The sequence below is a fragment of the Salminus brasiliensis genome, chromosome 16 (assembly GCF_030463535.1).
Source record: "Salminus brasiliensis chromosome 16, fSalBra1.hap2, whole genome shotgun sequence".
NCBI lineage: Eukaryota > Metazoa > Chordata > Actinopteri > Characiformes > Bryconidae > Salminus > Salminus brasiliensis.
In genome coordinates this window covers 25,428,213-25,447,935 of record NC_132893.1, presented here as the reverse complement: position 1 = coordinate 25,447,935, position 19,723 = coordinate 25,428,213, and the positions used below count along the sequence as shown (strand labels likewise).

Sequence of the window (19,723 nt, the reverse complement as noted above, 5' to 3'; positions counted from 1 at the left end):
CCGGGCTCGGCAAGCTGCCACTGTTGGGCCCTTGAGCAAGGCCCTTCACCCTCTCTGCTCCCCGGGTGCCACAGCAATGGCTGCCCACCGCTCCGGGCACGTGTGCTCACTATCCACTGTATGTGTTTCACTGGTGTGTATGTGTGTGTTCACTGCATGGATGGGATTAACGTGGAAGTCACATTCTATCTGTGCCCGTCACAAATGGTCAATGTGGATGTTTCATTTTAATGTTTAATAAGTGAATGAGTCAGTATGTGATGGTGTAAATAGGCATTAGGGAAAGAGAAAGTGAGTAAGGAAGGGAATACACACTGAGAGAAGAGTGAGAGAGTGAGTGAATGAATGAATAAGTGGTGAGGGAGAGAGTGAGCTAGTGAGTGAAGGGGTGAATAAGTGAGTGAGAGATGTTCACGGTGTCCTCCGTCTGAGCTCTCGTCACTCGCCTTTAGCTTCAGTGGCTCCTCGTGCTGTAGCTTGACGAGACTGTAGTCTCCACCCTTCCACGCGCCTGTTTCCTTGCTGGGGAGCCGGAAAATCTCGCGAGATCAGCGCGGCTTCTGGAACCCGCCCCTGAAGCGATGCCCTGCTGCAGTGTGTGTGTGTGTATATGTGAGTGTGTGTGTATCTGAGTGTGTATATAGCGGCAGCGGGAGAGCAGCCGTAGCGCGAGGACGAGTTGCGGCAAGGTCGACAATAGCATCACACGACAACTAGCTAATCAGCCCCAGCAAACAGAAGTCTTACGGACATTATCCGCGTCGCTGGAGAGCCGCGAGCTCGCTTTGTGTGTCGGTAGCTTTGTATTGTTTTCTTTATCACGGCTTTAAAAGCTCGTCCGGACCTGGAAGTCAGTGTCCCTCGCGCCAAGAAACAGTAGAAGTCCGCGAGCTTCCGAACGTTAGCCTTCTTCAAATCGGTCCGCGCGCGTTCGAAGTCGTTCCGTTACCATTTCAAAAGAATAACCGTTGTTTTCCCTGACTGGACCGGTAACGAGCTAAAACTGGCCGTTTCTCCGTGAGGAAGCCGGAGAAGCTAGCTAAGCGCTTTCTGTCGGGGTGTGTATGTATGTATGTGAGTGAGTGAGCGAGAGAGACAATAACTAGCGCATCACTAACGTTACTTCTTTCCGTTGTCGCCCGCACACACACACACACACACGGGTTTCACCGTACGTCAGCGTTCACTGGAAGCGGCTGCTTCGCCTGCGCCCAGCACCGAAGCCAAGCTGAGCCTCGCCTCGCCTCGCCTCGCCTCGCCATGTCCGCACCACCGAGCCCCACTTCTTCCTCTCCGGGCGAAGCTGCCCCACCAGAAACGGACACCCTCGCCGTGGATGGCGGTTTGAAACCCGCGGGTCCCACGCCTAGCCAGAGCCGCTTTCAGGTGGACCTTGTGACAGAGGCGGCTGGCAGCGACAAGGCAGCGGCCTCCGACTGCCCGTCGTTAACCGCTGGCGACGTCGCGGACAAGGCGGCCGAAGAGGCGAAGGGCAGGTTCCGTGTGGTGAACTTCGCCGACCCGCGGAGCGCGGCCTCCAGCCCGGATGCGGCGCCGGCTGAGGGCGTGCAGAACGGAGACACGGTGATGAGCGAAGGCAGCCTGCACTCCTCCACCGGAGGTCAGCAGCACTATCACTACGACACGCACACCAATACATACTACCTGAGGACTTTTGGCCACAACACTATCGACGCGGTACCAAACATCGACTTCTACCGGCAGACTGCAGCGCCCCTGGGGGAGAAGCTCATCAGACCCACCCTGTCAGAGCTCCACGACGAGTTGGATAAGGTAAGGAGGCCCCAGTGCAGGGATGGATGAGGCTCCTGTATCAATGAAACACACTTCGTAGCTCCATGTTTCTTTTAGCACGATCAACAAACGCATGCTGTGCGGATTTGAATGGAGGCGGAGGAGCTGATAAAGCCTGGTGAACTTTAGCTAGCTACAGTTTTCCTAACACAGTCATTGAGTGTTACCCCTTCCCCCTCTTGCATTTACCAGAGAGAGAGAGAGAGAGAGAAAGAGAGAGAGAGAGAGCACTTGGAACTGCTAGATATGGCATCCAGGCTTACATGAATGTGACCATTTATGACTTTATCATTGTGTAAGTCCCTGTTTTTGTCTCTTGAGTGACCCCAGTATTTGGATAGGTAGATCTGTAATGAATGATATCTGACTATGGGTAGATCTGTCCTGCTGCTGTTTGAACAGCTGCATTGTTGCAGCACGTGTTGACTTACCTGTTACTGCTCATACCTGACAGCATGTGTCTGTGGTGTTTCGTTTAGTGCAAGTTAACTTGCCTAGGTAGAGGGCTTTTGACCATGACACAAAACACATACAACTTTTTTTTAATTTGTACCAGAACCACCTACAGTGCTGAAATGGGAAGCGTGTGATTGGATTCAAGAAGCCTAATCACAAGCACTTGTGCATCAACAGCAGGTGGGGAAGTTAAAGCTGTTCAGCCAGTAAATGACTTGCTGACTTTTCAAAATAACATGCCAACCTGAGTGCACTTGTTTTATCTGATGGTGTCTCATGAAAAAAGCAAATTAACAATTAATTACAGAGGGGAATTATCTCTGATAGAGTGCATAAGTAACTTATATGGCCCTTGTCAGCAAGTCTCTGCTGGCTAAGTCCCTGATCAAGTTGAGAATCATTTGCACCCAAAAATGAAAAGGCTAGACATGATTCATGTGTGCTGTGTAACACACAAGCCATGTCTTCAGTACTACCACAGTTTGGTTTGTGGTCGTTGTCTGGCCGCAGAATAAGAACACTGGATTTTTAGTTTCTGTCCATCAAATGTTGTTGAAGGTTAAAAGTTGACTTGTTGGAAGATTTACATTCCAGTTGAGGTTTTGTTTTGTGGGATTGGTTGGGAATCAGCTGTGACATTCAGGATGTTAGGCTGTCTGACAGACCCTTTTCTAGGATCCTCAGTTATGTGACTCTTCTTGTTCTTACTCATGTCTCTAAACCACATCTTATGCCATGGGACCCCATACCCTTTACAAAGTTAGGGCTGACTGATGCTATATGATGCTGTGCTGATATAACATGAAAGCACTTTGGAGGTATGCCTGGTAAGTGTGCTATGCTGTTTCACAGTAAAAATGAGTGCCAGCAGAACATTGTTTTCTTGCCTGTTAATTTTCTTTCTTTGGTCTCAGCCTGTTCTGAGTTGTATACTTTCAGTGACGTAGGAAATGGTAGTCATTGTTTATATTGGTCTTTTATTTGGCTAATTTTATCCTACTTTATGTAAACAGCCTACCTTATCCTACCCCTTTTTTGGCTGCAAGCATGTCTTTGGCTAAAGCAGCTGTCAGTAACCTGATACATGGAAGTGGTTTCTGTGATGGTTCATGCTTGGAAGTTGCATACGTTTCTCATTTTAAATTTGGTTTTAACTCGTTTATGGCGTGGTCAATCTTTAGTAGGAGTCGGCAAAAGAGCCTATTTGTTTGATTATTTAATGAGTACAGTTAATACATGTATGGTTGTAGTGTTTTGTGGTCATTTTCATTTTTTTATACTGTATGTACAGACTAAAGTGGTAAGCTCCTTTGCAGTGGCGGTGAATTTGTAAATCCTTCTGTATAATGTGATCAGTTATTTTTATGTAAAAATGCTTTCTGATTGAACTAGTCTTTCCTACTGTAGTTATTGGACAGATGCTACTGTACTATAATCTGTGACCGGATGGAAACTCCATTGTATTGGCTGCCCTAAGTCGATTCTAACCAGAAATCAATGTTTGTGCCAATGTAGTTCTATTCTGACCATTAAATGTGACTTGCTTTGTGATCTGCCCTCAAAAGTTAGCTGCTTAGTGATTGGTTTTCCTCGATCTGTAAAGCACATGACGTGTTGATGTGCTGTGTTATGCCCACACTTTGCTTTCACAGAATGGTTTGGCAGTGAGCCCTATTGGAGAATAAACTGTGTTCAGTGACTATACAGTTTACAGTGCTTGACAGCAGCTGAGCTGAGGCTGAGCTGCAGGAAGATGGTGGTGCTTGCTGTGTGCCGGACCCAAGCATGGAGCTGCATGATATTGACCAGCCAGAGGGAAACCCTGACGGGGCAGATTTATTCAGCACGGTGCGGCGGAGCAGAAACAGATTGTGCTGAAATATTGATGTCTTCTCTGTGCCACTACCGGGGCAAGCGTGAGAGAGAGAGAGAGAGAGGGAGAGAAGCCAGCTGATTTTTCGAATGTCTCTAACACACAAGAGCTTAATGGATTATGAAGTTCATTGTAGCAAAAGTCTGTTAAATTGTCACTAAAGTTCTATGTGAATTATTTAATTTTGAAATGCTAATAGACTTGGTACTAATAGTACATGCCAATGCTTGGATGCTTTGATGAAATGAGATGAGTTGATGTGCTAGCATTAATACTGGAACAAACTGGTGCAGCCATACCTGCTGATAAATTATTGACTTCTACACAAGGTGTTGTCTCCCCAGTGGTTAATCTGCCAGTGTATTTGTTTGACATTACAACACTGAGAACATAGTTGTCCCTTGTATATGTATATTGTAAGTGTGAGCAAAACTATACAGACCTGTTAAAACTGAACAGTGTTTCTACTGAGTTTTTGGCCTCAGTTATTAGCATTGATGAACCTTTTTGAGGTTGTCTCACAGTGTCCAGCTCTTCAAATTTCACACTGTCTCTCAGTCCCCATAGTCTTGATAAATACTGGTATTTTAGTAACTCTTAGAAGGCTTGTTTTCAGTTTAGTATATTCATTGCAATACTAAATATATATGAAAATATTTAATAATAATAATAAATGCCTGTGCTTTGTTGCCAGCATATTCGCTGTTAGTGATACATCTGCGGAAGTAACCAATATTAGTTTGGCCCTAGCTACTGGAATAGGAAGAGTTTGATGCTTCTTTTCCAAGGTTAGAATTCCACCAAAGGCCTGAAACGCTCTGTCCCACTCTGCAGGACAACTAGGTGTATGTACCTTTTGTACTATTAAACCTCTCTAGTTTCTTGGACATGGCGTTTGGTGATATCTGAGCTCCATTGAATTTTACAGACGACTACGTTCTTCTATTGAAGGGTCAGTGACGTGATGAGAAACTTGACTCTATCACATGAGCTTGCTGATACCCAGCTAGTTAGTTAGTACATTATATAATGTTGGAGGGATAGACCTATCCTTTATTCTTGACCTTGAAGGACACATGGCACAGCTGTAAAATCAAGCCAGGATGCTTGTTATTTTGTAAACCTGGATTCCACAAAAGGCCCTCAGTGTCTGAATTTTGGTTGGACAGAAATGTCTTATTTCTTGGGATTAAAATGGAAATAGTGTAAGTTTATTCATGTTTAAGTCATATTTACAAAAATGTAATGGCTTAATTAAATAGTTGTTGTACTGTTTATTTAATTCTGAGAAGCATAGATTCTGATGGGGGATATGTTGCCAGAATAAAGCAAATACTCTAGCAAATAATTCCAGATGTCATAAGACTTGTACTTTGTGTAAAAGTTTGAAAAATGGTGTATATAATTAAATTGGTAGTGGTCTTTGAATACACCTTTTTATAGGCTAAAAGTGGGTTTTTCATAATGTTCTTCTTTACAGTTTGTTAAATCGTTGATGCCACTGACTCTTATCGGCCTCCTGTGGCAGCAACAGAAAAAATGTGTATATACCATTAAAGTGTTCTTTAGTCAGAATGTTACCATGTGAATATAAAATAGCTATGACTCACAAAAGTCAGTGTCTGTTTATTCAGGGTTTGGTTATGCCTTATCTTTTTTGGTCTGCATTGTTTTCTTAATGCCTTGCATTTGTGACTGATTTATTTCCATTTTATTTTGAAAGTCTTTGTGTGACATGATTCATCTCCCTTGGTTTGAATTAATTGCTTTTCAATAGAAGGCAAATATTACTTCTGGTTATTGCCTTTTTGATTGCCGTTTTAATTTTCTTTGTCCACAGACTTGTTTTTTTGGTTCTAAGTTAATTAGCACTCCATTTTTTTTTTTGGCACTTAAGAATATTTTTACGGCATGACCTTCCACATTAAATATAAGTGACTTTGCAGTTTGGCAGTCCTTCTTGTGGTCACTGTGTTAACACCGTGAGCTGCATGTGCCAGGTGTGCTTTTAAAGGCCAGATCAGCTCTGGTCGCCTAGCACTCAGTGCCCTATGTCTCCATAGTGATGCCAGTCTCTTGGGTAGGAATGACGAAAGCGTAGAACAGTGGGCAGAGCACAACAGGTTGTCTCCTGTGACCAAGCTGATGAGGGAGCAAAAGCATGTCCCATTGATCCTTCAAGCCTTGTTGGAGGATGCATCAGACTCGAGACTTGCCATTTGACAGGGTTGAAGGAATATGTAGTGCAGGTTATTTCGGGCCCTTTTATTTGCTGTTTATGCTGTGCATCTGAGGAAGTGCAAGACAAGTTTGTTTCCTTCACCATGATCTTGCACAACAGCATTAGAGCAGCTTGAAAGCTTCAAATTAAGATGCCTTGTTCTCCTTAAACTATCAAAGAATAAGACCGCATCCCTGATCATATAAAATAATAGACATTCAACTTGGCAACTGAACATGGTCTTATAACTTTTAAAGAGTAGGCTTTTGTTTAGTGTCTTTCGAAAGTGTGTGTTTGGTCTTGTATGTGAAGCAGCTGAGGGTTCATTCTTTGAGCCTGCAGTGTGATGGCTGTCTGTCTCTCTGTGTGTAGTGACACCGGCTGTCTGCTGCCTGTCACTTTGGCTTTCAGCAGGCAGATCAGGCTCTTCAAGCTCAATTCCTCTTTCTCTGCTGAGTCGTGACCTCTGCTGTTAAAAGCTTTAAGAGTGTTTTTCCCCTTCACCCCACTGGTCTCATGTTATCCTAGATCTAAATAATCATTACTTGTTGGTTCTGCTGCATTAGATGAAGTTATAGCCTGTTTATTTGATCATTTGTGATCTATTTCAGGAGTTTTCCACGATGGTTAATGAACATCTTGGTTCATAAACATCGTGACTGGGCCCTTTGGCTAGATTGGGATAATTGCCCTAAATCTGTTTATAAAGGTGGGCTGTTCGGTCACGTTTGTGTTTGGCTCATTCAGGAATTCTGCTTGCCTGTAGGATAGCCTGGGCACTTTGTTTTCTGTTTTACTATAAAAAAAAAAAGGGGGATTGGGAATTTAAAAAGGAATTTTAAAATCAGCTAAATTACCAGTACTTGGCGGTATAGCACTTATCAGAAAAGGAAACGAGCATAATCATTTGCACACTGAAAGGCGTTATCTCTTTAATGCTGTTTCCTGAGTAAACAGAGTTGCAAGCATACTGCGAGTAAAAGTGAGGTAGTGAACTTGCCTAACACAGGAAGGACTCTAGATGAGGCTAGCCATAGCTGACTACACGTGGTTTAATGTTTATATTATCTCTCACTCACTCTCTTGGGCTCCAGTTTCTGTCGTCAGAAGCAGGCCACAGGCCTCCTCTCTGTTCCCTGGTGTTTGCAAGAGATTGAGAGCTCTTTTTGTTGCCATCTGAGGCTGTAAGCCTTTAGCTGGAATAAAGTAAAAGTTTACTTACTTTCAGGTGGCATGAAGGGGATGTTGAGGACAAATTCTCAACTTCTGCTGTTTTTGTTGCAGAGCATTTTCTCAGCTGTGTGGCACTGATTGTTTTAAATATGGTCTTAAAGATTGGTTGCTTATTTTGCTCTCCATACTGATGTTTTTGATATTTACAAGGGCTTTACAATCCTCTAAAAGAGACCTCTCAATTTAGCTATGATACTTTGCAGGCTTAGGGTAGGGATTCCTGCAACCCTGCTTTTAGAAGTTAGTATACACCAAGAACCTTTGAAGATAAAGAAAGCTGTGACCTTCAGAAAAACTTTGTTGCTGCTGATTGGCACTCACTGTGCTTGTGTGGTTTATTGAATTCTCCCAGATAATGATGCAAACATATCTAAAGCCTAGCACAATTTCTCTCTTTTGTCCAGGCAGGAAGGTATCAAGTTAGCCTATGCATTTCATTGTTGTTTCTTTAAAACAGGTTTATAAGTATGTTCCCCTGGTAAAGGCTCATTCTCTAAAACCACTGTAGTGCTAAAAAAGAGAAGGGTCTTAAAAGGGTACACTTTTAGTTATTTTTATTTATTTATTTTTAAATACATTGTGCAAGATTCTCTGGTCTGTGAGAGGAACCAATCTGGTCTGTTGCAATTGAGAGAATTACTAGACTTGAGTTACTGATGGCTTTTTGCTTTTGAATTGTTTTAGGTTACAGTTTTAATCATGGATCTGTAGCCAGCGGTGAATGAGATTTAAGTAACAATGAGAGGCTTTGTAGCCTAGTGAGAAGATGCAATTGCTTAAAAGTGAAGAACTTGTATTATATTGTTTACTTCAGTTTTTGTTCCTTTTTTTCTTACTATTCTTTCAAGCAATTGGCCAGTTATGTAGTACTGTAACCATATGCATAAAAAGTCAGTATTTAGGGGATTGCCGTTCTGTATGTCAAATGAGAAACCTCTCTAGTCTTCAGCTGTCCCATGGACACAAAGTCTGTTCTTTATTACAAAAACTGTGACTAAACAATATATACTTAAATACAAAAGAAGAAAATATTGAAGATTAATGAAAGTGCTGTACATTTTCAGTGTTCCCGAAAGTGTAAGTGTGGTGTTTTTTTTTTTTTCTTTTTTTTTAAATGTATATTGGTTTTTCCTTTTTTTTGACAGAATATTGAATATTGTAGAATTGGCTAAATGTATAGAATTGCCTGGAATAGTTTAATTATATTTGTTGGCTCGTCTGGACACGTTTCTCCCTGCTGCATGGCCATAGGCTTTCACACTATATCAGGTGACTGGGTTTTAACAATGATCTATTCTAAACATAAACACATCTCTAACAGATTGTCTGGTTGTGTGTCTGGCTGCAGCCCTTTTGTTTTACAGGACCTCTTTGGTTGGATTGATGCATGCTGTCTTGATTCAGTAGTGCTGGATTGTACTAGTGGCTTTGGGTGAGGACCAAGAGGTTAGGTGATGGTTTCAATGTTTGTGTTATGTTCCTACATATGAGAGTCATTTAACAGCTGGTTTACTGCTGTGGATTTGTGGTTCAGGATATCACAAACTGAGACTAATTTTCCCAGTTATACTGACTGAACCACATTCGCAAAAGTTCATTTCACAGAACTGTGACTGTTGAATTTTTGTTTTAAGAAGAGTTTATGTTTTCTATATATTATTTGGGAGCAGTTGCTTCAAAACCTGGTGATTTGGTGAGAAAATCAGATTTGAGGCACTTTACTTGTTGTGTGAACGTAGTCATAGGCCTTGGGAGAAGCTTGTTCAGGCTCCATCCTCCAGGTGGTTGTGTGATAGGGATAGATCTCAAAGGGTTGGAAATTAGAGCTTTGTTAAATTGCATGAAAACCACATTGTATGTCTAGAAAAGTGTTTATTCTTTAATTTTGTACTAACAAGTTTGTAACAGATGTGTCCTTTTTTTTATTGCCGTTTCAGCAAATGTGGTATAAAAATAAACATGCACAGGAAGTAGGCTCACTCCTCTGGGTACTCTTCAGTCATGTTCTCCATGGTTGGAACTTCACTGAGACCTGGTACTATGCCAACTACTTTATGATGTTCGTAAGAATGTATGCCATTTTGTGTAAAAATGGCAAATGTATGAAGCCTTCGGTTTCACTAACATAACATAATTGAGGACTACAGATGAAGTCATCTGACTTCCAAGACCTGGGCTTGTTCTTGTATCAGGTTATCGTGAACAAAGTGCACTTTTGAAAAGCACCAAATGCTTGCGAAATGCAGAATACTAATTGCATTTTCTAAACAAAGGAGTCTTTGAGTGGAGGAGAGGAGAGATTTCCACCTCTACCTCTCCTCAAGGTGAACTTCATAGTTGGCTGTTTACCAGCTTCTTCTGCTGGTAGTTGTTGAGCACTTCATTTCCTGCTTAGAAAATTGTACTGGCTGCCTCCCTGTTGGGGGGCAGATATATAACTGAACCCTGCATGGCAACAAAGCTGCCTCTACAGAGGAGCCAAATTGGAAAGTGTCTGGGATGCAGTGTTTTATTCCATAACAGTAGTCCAAATCATGTGGGGAACAGATGTCTAATGGGACCTTTGCTTCGGAGTTTACATTACCTGTTTATAGGATTCACATTTTCACAATCAGAACTCTTTGTAATGATTACATTTGTAGTAATGCTTAAAAAGTCACTAAACCATGCATGTGTGAAGTTCTTGAACTTCTGCTTTGCTTTGCTGAATGTGCTTAAAATTGTTAATTGGGGACTTTCCTCAAGTAGAAAATATCTTCTGACATGTTCACAGCAGTCTGTTCTTCATGTTCCTATATTGGTAAAAAGCATAAACCTGGACTTAAAGGCATTAATTCACAACATGTAAAAACATTTTTGGATACTTTGGGTTTGAAATTAAGCATGATTGAATATATTTAACTTTAGTTCATGGTGTTTAATAATTATTGCATTAACCATTCAGGAATTTCAGCTATTTGCAATCCCTCCATTTCCATTTGGTACTTTCTTGAGAATAAATGCACTGTCAAGCTCAATGCCAAAAAGGCAGAAGACCACAAAACACAGCTTAAGTGGATGATCGCAGAATTCTGAAATATTAAATTGAAAATCACCAAAATCATACACCATTCAAGAAACCCTGGTCTTCTTTTTGCCCATCTGTTTTCTAATGAGCCTTATTTACAACAAGACACAGCCCTGTGGTCAGTAGAAACTGTGTTATATAGCCTTTCGCAATTGGGAAACGTCTGCAGATGGAGTTGTCGGCTGTAAGAGAGCCGTAACAATTCATTACGTTTTCAATGTAGCACAATAGTGGAAACAGTCTTGTGAAAGAAGAGCTTTTATGGCTTTTTGGCTATTGGTTTATGTTTTCCTTTTCACACCTGTTTTTACAAGTGTTCTGCCTTGTAAATGCAGAAAAGAAGTGACCAAAAACTGACTGGCAGTCGTTAGCCACAAGCATTTTAGTAAACTGGGATGCATGATGTTCAGTGTCTTTTACTCCTTCCTATTTTGTGTGCAAATGCTAAAAAGCAGAAACTGAGTAGCACACTGAAATGAGAACTGACTGAGAGAAAGAAAAAATAACTGTTCAGACTCAATCAGTGTAATGTAGGGCAGCATTTTGCAAGTACTTGTATAAAGGCAACATTGAGATCAAAGATGGGGGAATTCCTCATTTGCATTTCCAAAAACTGGGTAATTAATCTCCAAAAAAATGTGATTACTCACATCGTCAATATTAAGATAATGATCAGGCTGTGCACACTAAAGTGTTTCTGAGAACTACTTTACTGTATTTGAGTTAAGATGTTTTGAGTTTGTAATTATACTCTCCTGCTTGGGTGAAACCGACCTTAACCATTGCAGAGTTTATACCACTCCATTACATGGCACATTGTAATACTGTATTCTTGAGTATTAAAACGCAAGTGTTATTTAGACCCTCTAAATATTGTTTATTAAGAGAACCAATTGCACTAAAATGCAGTGTAGTTTCGTTCACCCGTTTAATCTATGGACATGACCACCCTCATCAGTCAATGGTAGCCTACTGTACATGCAAACATTCAAAACATAGGTGGAGTTTTAGAATAATGTAATGTAGAATGTAATATGTATAAAGTGAGGAGGAATGTGAATGTGCTCAATACAACTTAAACCAGTTGTTTAACTTATCTTGATCTTTACTTTTCAAATAGTCTTTGGGTCTTTCTTTTTCACCAATTTGTGTTTTTAAAGGTACTTAAACATCTAATTTAACTTGTAGAGAACATGGTAATTACTTGAAGAGATCATATGGTGTGTTGCAGGTTGCCTATGTTGATGCTTTAAGGTTCTGTTCATTATTGTAAACCTCTTGGAATTATGCAAGTGTTGGCATCTCTACAGATTTATTACGTAAGAGCAAAATTGACATGGCATAAAGGACGAGCCCTTTTTCATCACTGTCCCTTTCACAGCTGTTCAAGATGCTTCTGCCAGAAATGCAGATTACTGTGATCTCCCCATACTCTGCCAGTCATGGTGCCACATGAAGTGTGGAACGTGTTTATTTTAGTCTTTTGGCTGTGCATGCTAGACTCTTTTCTTATAATGTGTGAACATCTTGGTAGTACTTTTCTTGCTTGGCTATACCATTTATTAATGACCATTACCCATAAGAAGCCCTTCAAGTACGGCTCTGCTTGACCCGCCGTCCCTCAAAATCCATGGAAGACCAGTGTCCTTGCAGGCTTTTTTCTGTCCTGGCACCAAAGTTGTGTAACAAACATTCCAAGTCGCTTGCTGTCTTTAAACGCAGACTGAAGACCCAACTCTTCCGAGAATACTTGGGCGAATAGTAGAGTGGTCATCTTATTGACTTGTGTTTAGTAAAGTCAAAACATAGAGGCATCTTTGAATTTTTAGCCTATTCAAACTAGCTGAGGTTATCCTTGGGTAAATAGCAAAGTACTTTTGTAAATCGTTTTGGATAAGTGCCTGCTAAATGCCTTAAATGTAAATGTAAATATTAACTGATTGTACTGAAAAATGATCTGCAATCAGTATCTGCTCCAAAGACACAGACCAGTCCATCTCAAAGTAGAAGTATTGAAAGTTTTTGAATGATGGTGTCTGATACTAACTAATTTGTGGTGGAGATATTGGGGATTGATGGAACAGACAGTCTTGTGGGAACGTTGCAAAAACATTTTGTGGCGGTGGATCACTCTGATGTCATCTACACTGTAATAGGCTATTGTGGTGATTGTTTTCTGTGACCTCCTTTGCCATCTCCAGTCTTATGCAGAGTGCTTCTCCTCGTTTTTGTACTCCATGTGGGAATAAAAGTGGCTCTTCACTGTGAAGCCTCGTTATCAGCGAGTGTCCCATTCTGCTAGGTGATGATGTTAAAGCTGCTTGGCTGGTGGAGAACTCATCATATTGGGCTTCCTCGGGACCTCTGACTCACAAATGGAAGAAAGTTGGATGGGGAGGAGCATGAGTCATATCCTGAATCATTGAGCTTTACCCCATACTAAGAGATCATGTATTGTTTATGTTCTGACCTAATGGTGGCGAACAAAAGCAGTTTCCTCCTTTTGATCCTCGTCCATGACCAGTTTTTGTCTTTATGTCTGTGGCCTTTTTCTACATTTAATGGCGCATATTTTTTTTATTGCCGTGATTGGTAATTAACACAGGTTAGTTAGAAGAGATGTGTGTAATTGAGGTCTAGTTTCAGTGTGATTAATTTCAGTACAGTACAGTCCCCACAGTGGGCAAACTTGGTTTAACCAGCCTCAGGTCTGACTCATATAGACATAGTCATAGTCCTGTTCTCCTGCTGGTGCTTTTTCCTCTCACCTGGTCCCTAGCTGGGCCTCATTGGCTCCATGGTGGGGTGCTGACAAGCTCCAAAGCCAGAACAAAGCGTCTCTTTTTCATTTCCTGCTTCGCTCCCTCTCAATAGCTTGGTGTACTTGCTATAGCTAGACCCTGATGTTACTGTTGATGGCATTGTGAACGCAGACTTGCAGCTCATGTTGACAGATGGCTCAGGTGATGCTGCACCCCAGTGCCCAGTCACATGCTGGAATTCATGCCCTAGGTGCCGTGCTGTTTTATAATTCATATGGCTATTGTCTCCACACCACACCTTAACAACAGACTGGTCTTTTACCTGTACTCTCTTTTTTTAAGAGTGTTTTGCAAAGTAGATGGTGGTTTTATTGCAGTATGCTACTAATGTCATTTTACTGTGAATCAGACTCCATCTCTTTATTTCGCCAAGCATGTGAGAGCACTCTGTGAGAGCAACACAAGTATGGCATTTAACAGTCTGTGTGCTTTTTAAATGTTGTTATTATGGCTTAAGAAAGTACTTGATCTTAACTACTCCTACCCCACTTCGGCCAGTCCCTGTTGCTGCTGGTTGTATAGCTGCACTGAAAACGGATGTAAATTGTGGAAAAACTGGATAGAATCTATGTTTTTGGATTAGAGCTTTGAATCAAGGGTTTATATACTATGCAGGCCTGTTTGTGATTTAACCAAGTCCACCTCTAGCCCAGCAATGTTTAATTTAAAAAAAAAAATGTAAGCTGTTGATTTTGTCCCAGACCATATTTGACATGGTTAATAACTTTCCTAGTGGGTTGCATTTGTCCTGTTGCCTTTTTGTCACAAACATGAGCATGCACATGATTACAATACATATCATGCAAGACTAATTGCTCCGTTTGCACAACATAAAAATGAATAACCTGAGGCATTTGGGTTAAAGAGAAACACGTTTTTCATTGATGTTTGGTTGGCTATGTGAGGTCAATTGAATTGAACATAGCTTGGAGTGAGATCAATATGAAAAAATAATTGTTAAAGACCGACATCCTGCTGTGTGTTCAGTTCGGTCTACCACTAAAATATTATTTTAATCAAAATTCCTTTCAGTCCCTGAAGTCAATTTGTAAACAAGTGTCATCAAAAGATGAATTTGTTGTTTATGGATGTATTTTGTGTTAATCCAATCTGACTTGGTATTTAAAGATTGCTGAGGAAAAACATTTTTACTAAAAAGTCAGAGTCTCTTGTAATGAAAAATAAGCGATTTGGTTAAAAATGTGAGCTCATTTTATTGATGATGAAAAACTTAATGTCATTTAATTAAAGTCCATTATAAACCTTTCATTAGGAATGCAGCACAACCGAGAATTCTGGGGCCAATCAATGCCTCCCAAGGTCATTTATATGTTCAATAAATGCCTTGTGTCATCACTCAGTAGTGGTATAGGTACTCCACAGAAGATTGCTTCTAGTTGGTATGCCAGTCCCTAATTAATGAGTTGGTGTGGAGGGAAAAGACTTGCTGTTAAGATAAGATGAGTGTAATTTTAGAATGATTGTTATCTTAATCTCTGTGGAACAAAGCTGCAGCAGTATCTCACAGCATGTGCCCTCTGCACCACACACTGGCATTGAACCTCTGCAAAAATGTCAATACACCCCCAAGCTCATTGTTGCACTTTTGCATTGAACGGTCATCCGCTTTTTCCACATGGCTCACTGTTAATCACTAAGATGTAGGTCTGCATGTTCTGTTAGCAGCTGGATGTGTAGGGCAGACTCCGCTCACGCATAAACCTGGTGAGTTCAGGATGTTGTGTTTTTTGCACTTTTACTTTAAGGGCTTGTAATACTGAGGAACAAGCAAAAATTTGTAGTGTCTGGTTGTAAGACTCACTTCCCCTTTGTGGTGTTGGTAGGAGGGACAACTTTAGGTTGGTTCCTGGGCCATAAACTCTTGCATACCCACGGCTGTGGTCCAGAGAGACTTGAGACGCCGTTGCCTACGTCAGAGCATTGTCCCTACACAGAAGGGAGTCTTCCTGTGTTTGACCCTGTACAGATACAAGGGCGGATAACCATGCCTGTGTCTATTTGAGTGAATTTGACAAAGAAAGAGGGAGGGATGGCGCGGTGGGGGTGGGGGGTGGCGGGGTCTATATGAGTCAGACCTGAGGCTGGTAAAACCAAGCTTGCCCACTGTGGGGACTGTACTGTACTGAAATTAATCACACTGAAACTAGACCTCAATTACACACATCTCTCCTAAAGCTCTGATGTGAAAAATTTAGAAGCCGTAATTCTTTGACATCAGTGCTGTCAAACCAAGGGTTGTACTTGTGTCCAGAGGAGGAAGCCAAGGCACACATGTTGTAGAAATGGCTATAGCTTATTCAGCCTGGGCCTGGGCTTACTTTTTTTTTTTTATCTTAGTGTGACTACACCCTATAAAATAGCAATGAGATATTAAACAAAGTTTTCAGTCTGTTCAGAATGTCTCATTTAAGTTGTAACATAAATAAATAAATGTAAAATACTGTAAATTACTGATTTTACTGCATAATGTATCATTTCAGCATCAACATTGCAATGTATGAGTGAGTGTACAATAGTCACATCGCAGGATGTGCAGTGTCACATAAGACAATTTAACTAAACACGTCATGCCACAACTTTTTTCAATATAAAATTAAAATCCTCACTGTTCCCATTTTCCAAGACATTTTCTTAAACGTATGCATGTAGTTATATGATTGGTACTTGAAAAGCTCTTCAGTTTATGCTATATTAATAGTATTACCTATCTGTTTTTGAAGGAGCCTTTTGAAGATGGATTTGCCAATGGTGAGGAGCTGACCCCTGCCGAGGAGGCTGCAGCTAAAGAGGCAGCTGAACCCAAAGGAGTTGTGAAGTTTGGATGGGTCAAAGGGGTGCTGGTAAGTGTCTGTGTATTTAGAAAAGGGCAACGCATGGGAGAACTATTTATTATTATTATTATTATTATTATTATGTATTATTATTATTATTATTATTGATGATAATAATAAGAAGAATAAGAATAAATATTTAAGTCATTATTCCTCACACTTTGTACACATTCCTCGATCTGTGTGTTTGAGTAGGTGATCTCTCTCTCTCTCTCTTGCGCTCTCGTTCTTTTTCGCTCTTTTTCTTTCATCCTTTTTTCCTTTTCTCTTTCTGTTTTTCTCTCTCTCACCTGCAATTAGCTGAATAATGGACAGTGGAAGTGTGTCATCCAAACAGAGTGAGGGATATGAATGAGTCCGAGTCACACTGTACTCAGGATTTTTGCCCCTGGTGGGAATTACACTGCTCATTAGGCCCACTTGTTCCACCCTGCTTGTAGTAGAGAGCTGATGTTACAGTTCTGTGGTGTAGTATTTGACATGCTGCTACTTTCAGCAGGCTGCTGCCTGTGGAGAACATCTTGATGAACTCCTACCTAAAAAGTATTGTCTGAGAGTAAGCAGACTATGATTTTAGCTAAAGATTGACCTTTCTAAGTGATGGATGATTTGCATCATGTCTTCAGCGCTCTAGCAGTCACAGTATGATATCTGGTTCTTGTCACTCTTTCTTTATTATGACATCTGCAAGCCATACTTCCTCTTGTTCTTAACGTTGTCCCCATTTCCACCTACTCTCACACTTTAACATTTGGACAAACAAAAACCAGATACCTGTTTTAGGCAAAGGAAAAACTGAGACACTTAAGAATTTGTCATGCCACTAGTATTGATGTCAATATATTCAAACACACAGATTTCTAAATGAATGACATCAAACCGTTCAGTTATATCTTGCATTTCAATGTCACCCAAAGTGTTTTTCAAACCATGGCAGGAATTTAGTCTGTGCTTTTCGGGTCTATGTTTTAGTTGGAGGTCATGCAAAAGTTTGCACACTGAGTGTAGATTACAGATAGTTACGTCCTGCCCTTAACCTTGGACTTCCAGTACATGAAATCTGTAGTCCAAGGCCAGGTTTGGGAAAAGAGCTTTGGTTGGATACATTTCCCGCCAGTCTGCATAAAGCCTAACTGCCAACCTTCCTCTGTACAGGTCCGCTGCATGTTGAACATTTGGGGTGTGATGCTCTTCATCCGCATGACATGGATCGTGGGCCAGGCTGGAGTTGGTAGGTTTGACTCTGGAGTACTTTTGGCAGTTCATGTGAATTAAGCACCTTAATTCACACAACCTCCACGGCCTTCCATCACCCCACCGCCATCCACCATCTTGGTGCTAAATGTTACTGCGAGGTGCCACCTGCAGTTAACTGTCAGGCACAAGCTCATCTTCTAGTACCATTACAACTATTGACCCAGAAAAGAAGTGTGAATTCTTCTAACTGCTACATTTCTTTGAAGGGTAGCTGATGAAATGTTGAACGTATCCTACTAGAAGGCATTGGTGAAATTCCTTTTGTTACAGTACTTTGTAACATTAGGGAGATGATCATATGTATTGTCTTGAACCAGTCAATATAGTTAGAAAAGCAGCATTAGGGCCTTTTGTCTACTAGTTAGAAACCCACAAAGATGAACTCTAGATTATCAGCTAACTTTACTGCCTGTCTCATGTTTGAAGTATATATATATATATTTTTTTTTTCGGGAAATGGTATGTTATTATTTTAGCTGGTGGCCATTTTTTCTCATGTGTATGTGGTGTCTGTTTTCAGTGTATTCCTGTATTATTGTTGCCATGGCAACTGTTGTGACCACCATCACTGGCTGCTCAACCTCAGCGATAGCAACCAATGGCTTTGTACGAGGAGGTATGTAAACTCAAAAGCACACTGCATGACGCTGTGGTACCCTGAGATTTCAGTTAGTATGATGCAAGCAATTTTGAAAGTGACCTTATGTATCCTGGGGATCTATGGTGTCTGTAAGACAATCTGCCGTCAAGCTGTGTTATGCGTTTGAGTTATAGGCTGGTTATTCAGTTCTTCTTTTCTGCTTGGTTGAGTAGAAACATACTCAACACAAGTATGCAAACGCAAACTCTGCACCACTTCAAGCTACACAAAAACTGTTCTGTGTGTTGTTGCATTCCAACACACATTGTATGCGGCACAGGTCGTCTTCAATGTTCCTAAATTCAGCCATGTCACTCCACTGCTGCGTTCTCTTCACTGGCTTCCTGTAGCTGCCCGCACCAGATTCAAAACCCTGACGCTGGCCTACAAAGCCAAGAACGGACCAGCCCCTCCGTATCTGATGGCAATGGTTAAGAGCCGATCCGCACCTAGAGCCCTTCGAGCTTCAAGTACGGCTCGGCTCGACCCGCCATCCCTCAAAATTTGCGGAGGACAAGCGTCCAGGTTTTTTTCTGTCCTGGCTCCGAAGTGGTGGGACAAGCTTCCCCTGGGTGTCCGAACGGTCGAGTCGCTGGCTGTTTTCAAACACAGACTGAAGACCCACCTCTTCCGAGAATACTTGGACTTGGATATACTATTAGTCTATTCTAACTAGCTAAGGTTTTTCTTGGGTAAATAGCAAAGCACTTTTGTAAGTTGCTCTGGATAAGAGTGTCTGCTAAATGCTGTAAATGTAAACTACTAAAGAAATTATATAATAGTAATATGTTTATAGTGATATTACTATAAACATATTAACTCATGAGTGCCTCTTCATTCTAGTAGAATCAGTTGCACAGCAGTCTTTTGGCCACATGTTTACAAACTCTCACATTTAAAGGAACATTGTGTTTGCTGTGCATTGGCTGGAAATTTGTGTATTTTACACTCTTGCTAACCATTCATTATTTTCTAAGTGCTTATCACTGTAAAATAAGAGTTCACTGGCTTTCATATAATATTTTAATTATTCCTATTGCTAATTTACATCCCCTGTTTAGAACTCATTTTCTGCTGTTTTATGTAATCTCTTATGTAATCCAAGTTTAATTATTGCACCTGCTTCATAACCACTACCACACTCTGATATGTCAACACCTCCATATTTTATTCTCCAAGGTTGGTAGGGATATTGCATGAATCACGTGGGCTGACTACTAAGGTCATGTGCAGACGTAATAAGATTCTATCCTTGTAGCTGATGTCTCTGTAGATCACTATATGGTGTAACAGGATTTATTTTGATAAGGAAACGTGAAGTGATTGTGTTTAGTGACTTTAGAAGGGTAATAGGATGTACTGCTTAAGCCATGCACATTGAAACGTGAGCATATCAGGTTAACGCTAGTCAACACTACTGTTCTAATGTTGAGGTCATCAAAAGGGCATGGAGTCCTCTAACACACTGAATACACTAATGTCCGTTT

General features: G+C 41.0%; 1 protein-coding gene across 2 annotated transcripts in view; it reads left to right on the top strand.

Moving 5' to 3' along the window:
* The first annotated feature begins 633 nt into the window (after window positions 1-633).
* Window positions 634-19,723, top strand: part of slc12a2 (solute carrier family 12 member 2) — a 37,288-nt gene continuing 18,198 nt past the window's right edge. For both annotated transcript variants that reach the window (XM_072658554.1, XM_072658553.1), the window contains exons 1-4: window positions 634-1,794; window positions 16,229-16,348; window positions 17,495-17,570; window positions 18,117-18,212. In XM_072658554.1, the coding sequence (XP_072514655.1) occupies window positions 1,261-1,794; window positions 16,229-16,348; window positions 17,495-17,570; window positions 18,117-18,212 (826 nt within the window). In that variant the 5' untranslated portion in view covers window positions 634-1,260. The remainder of the gene's footprint in view (window positions 1,795-16,228; window positions 16,349-17,494; window positions 17,571-18,116; window positions 18,213-19,723) is intronic.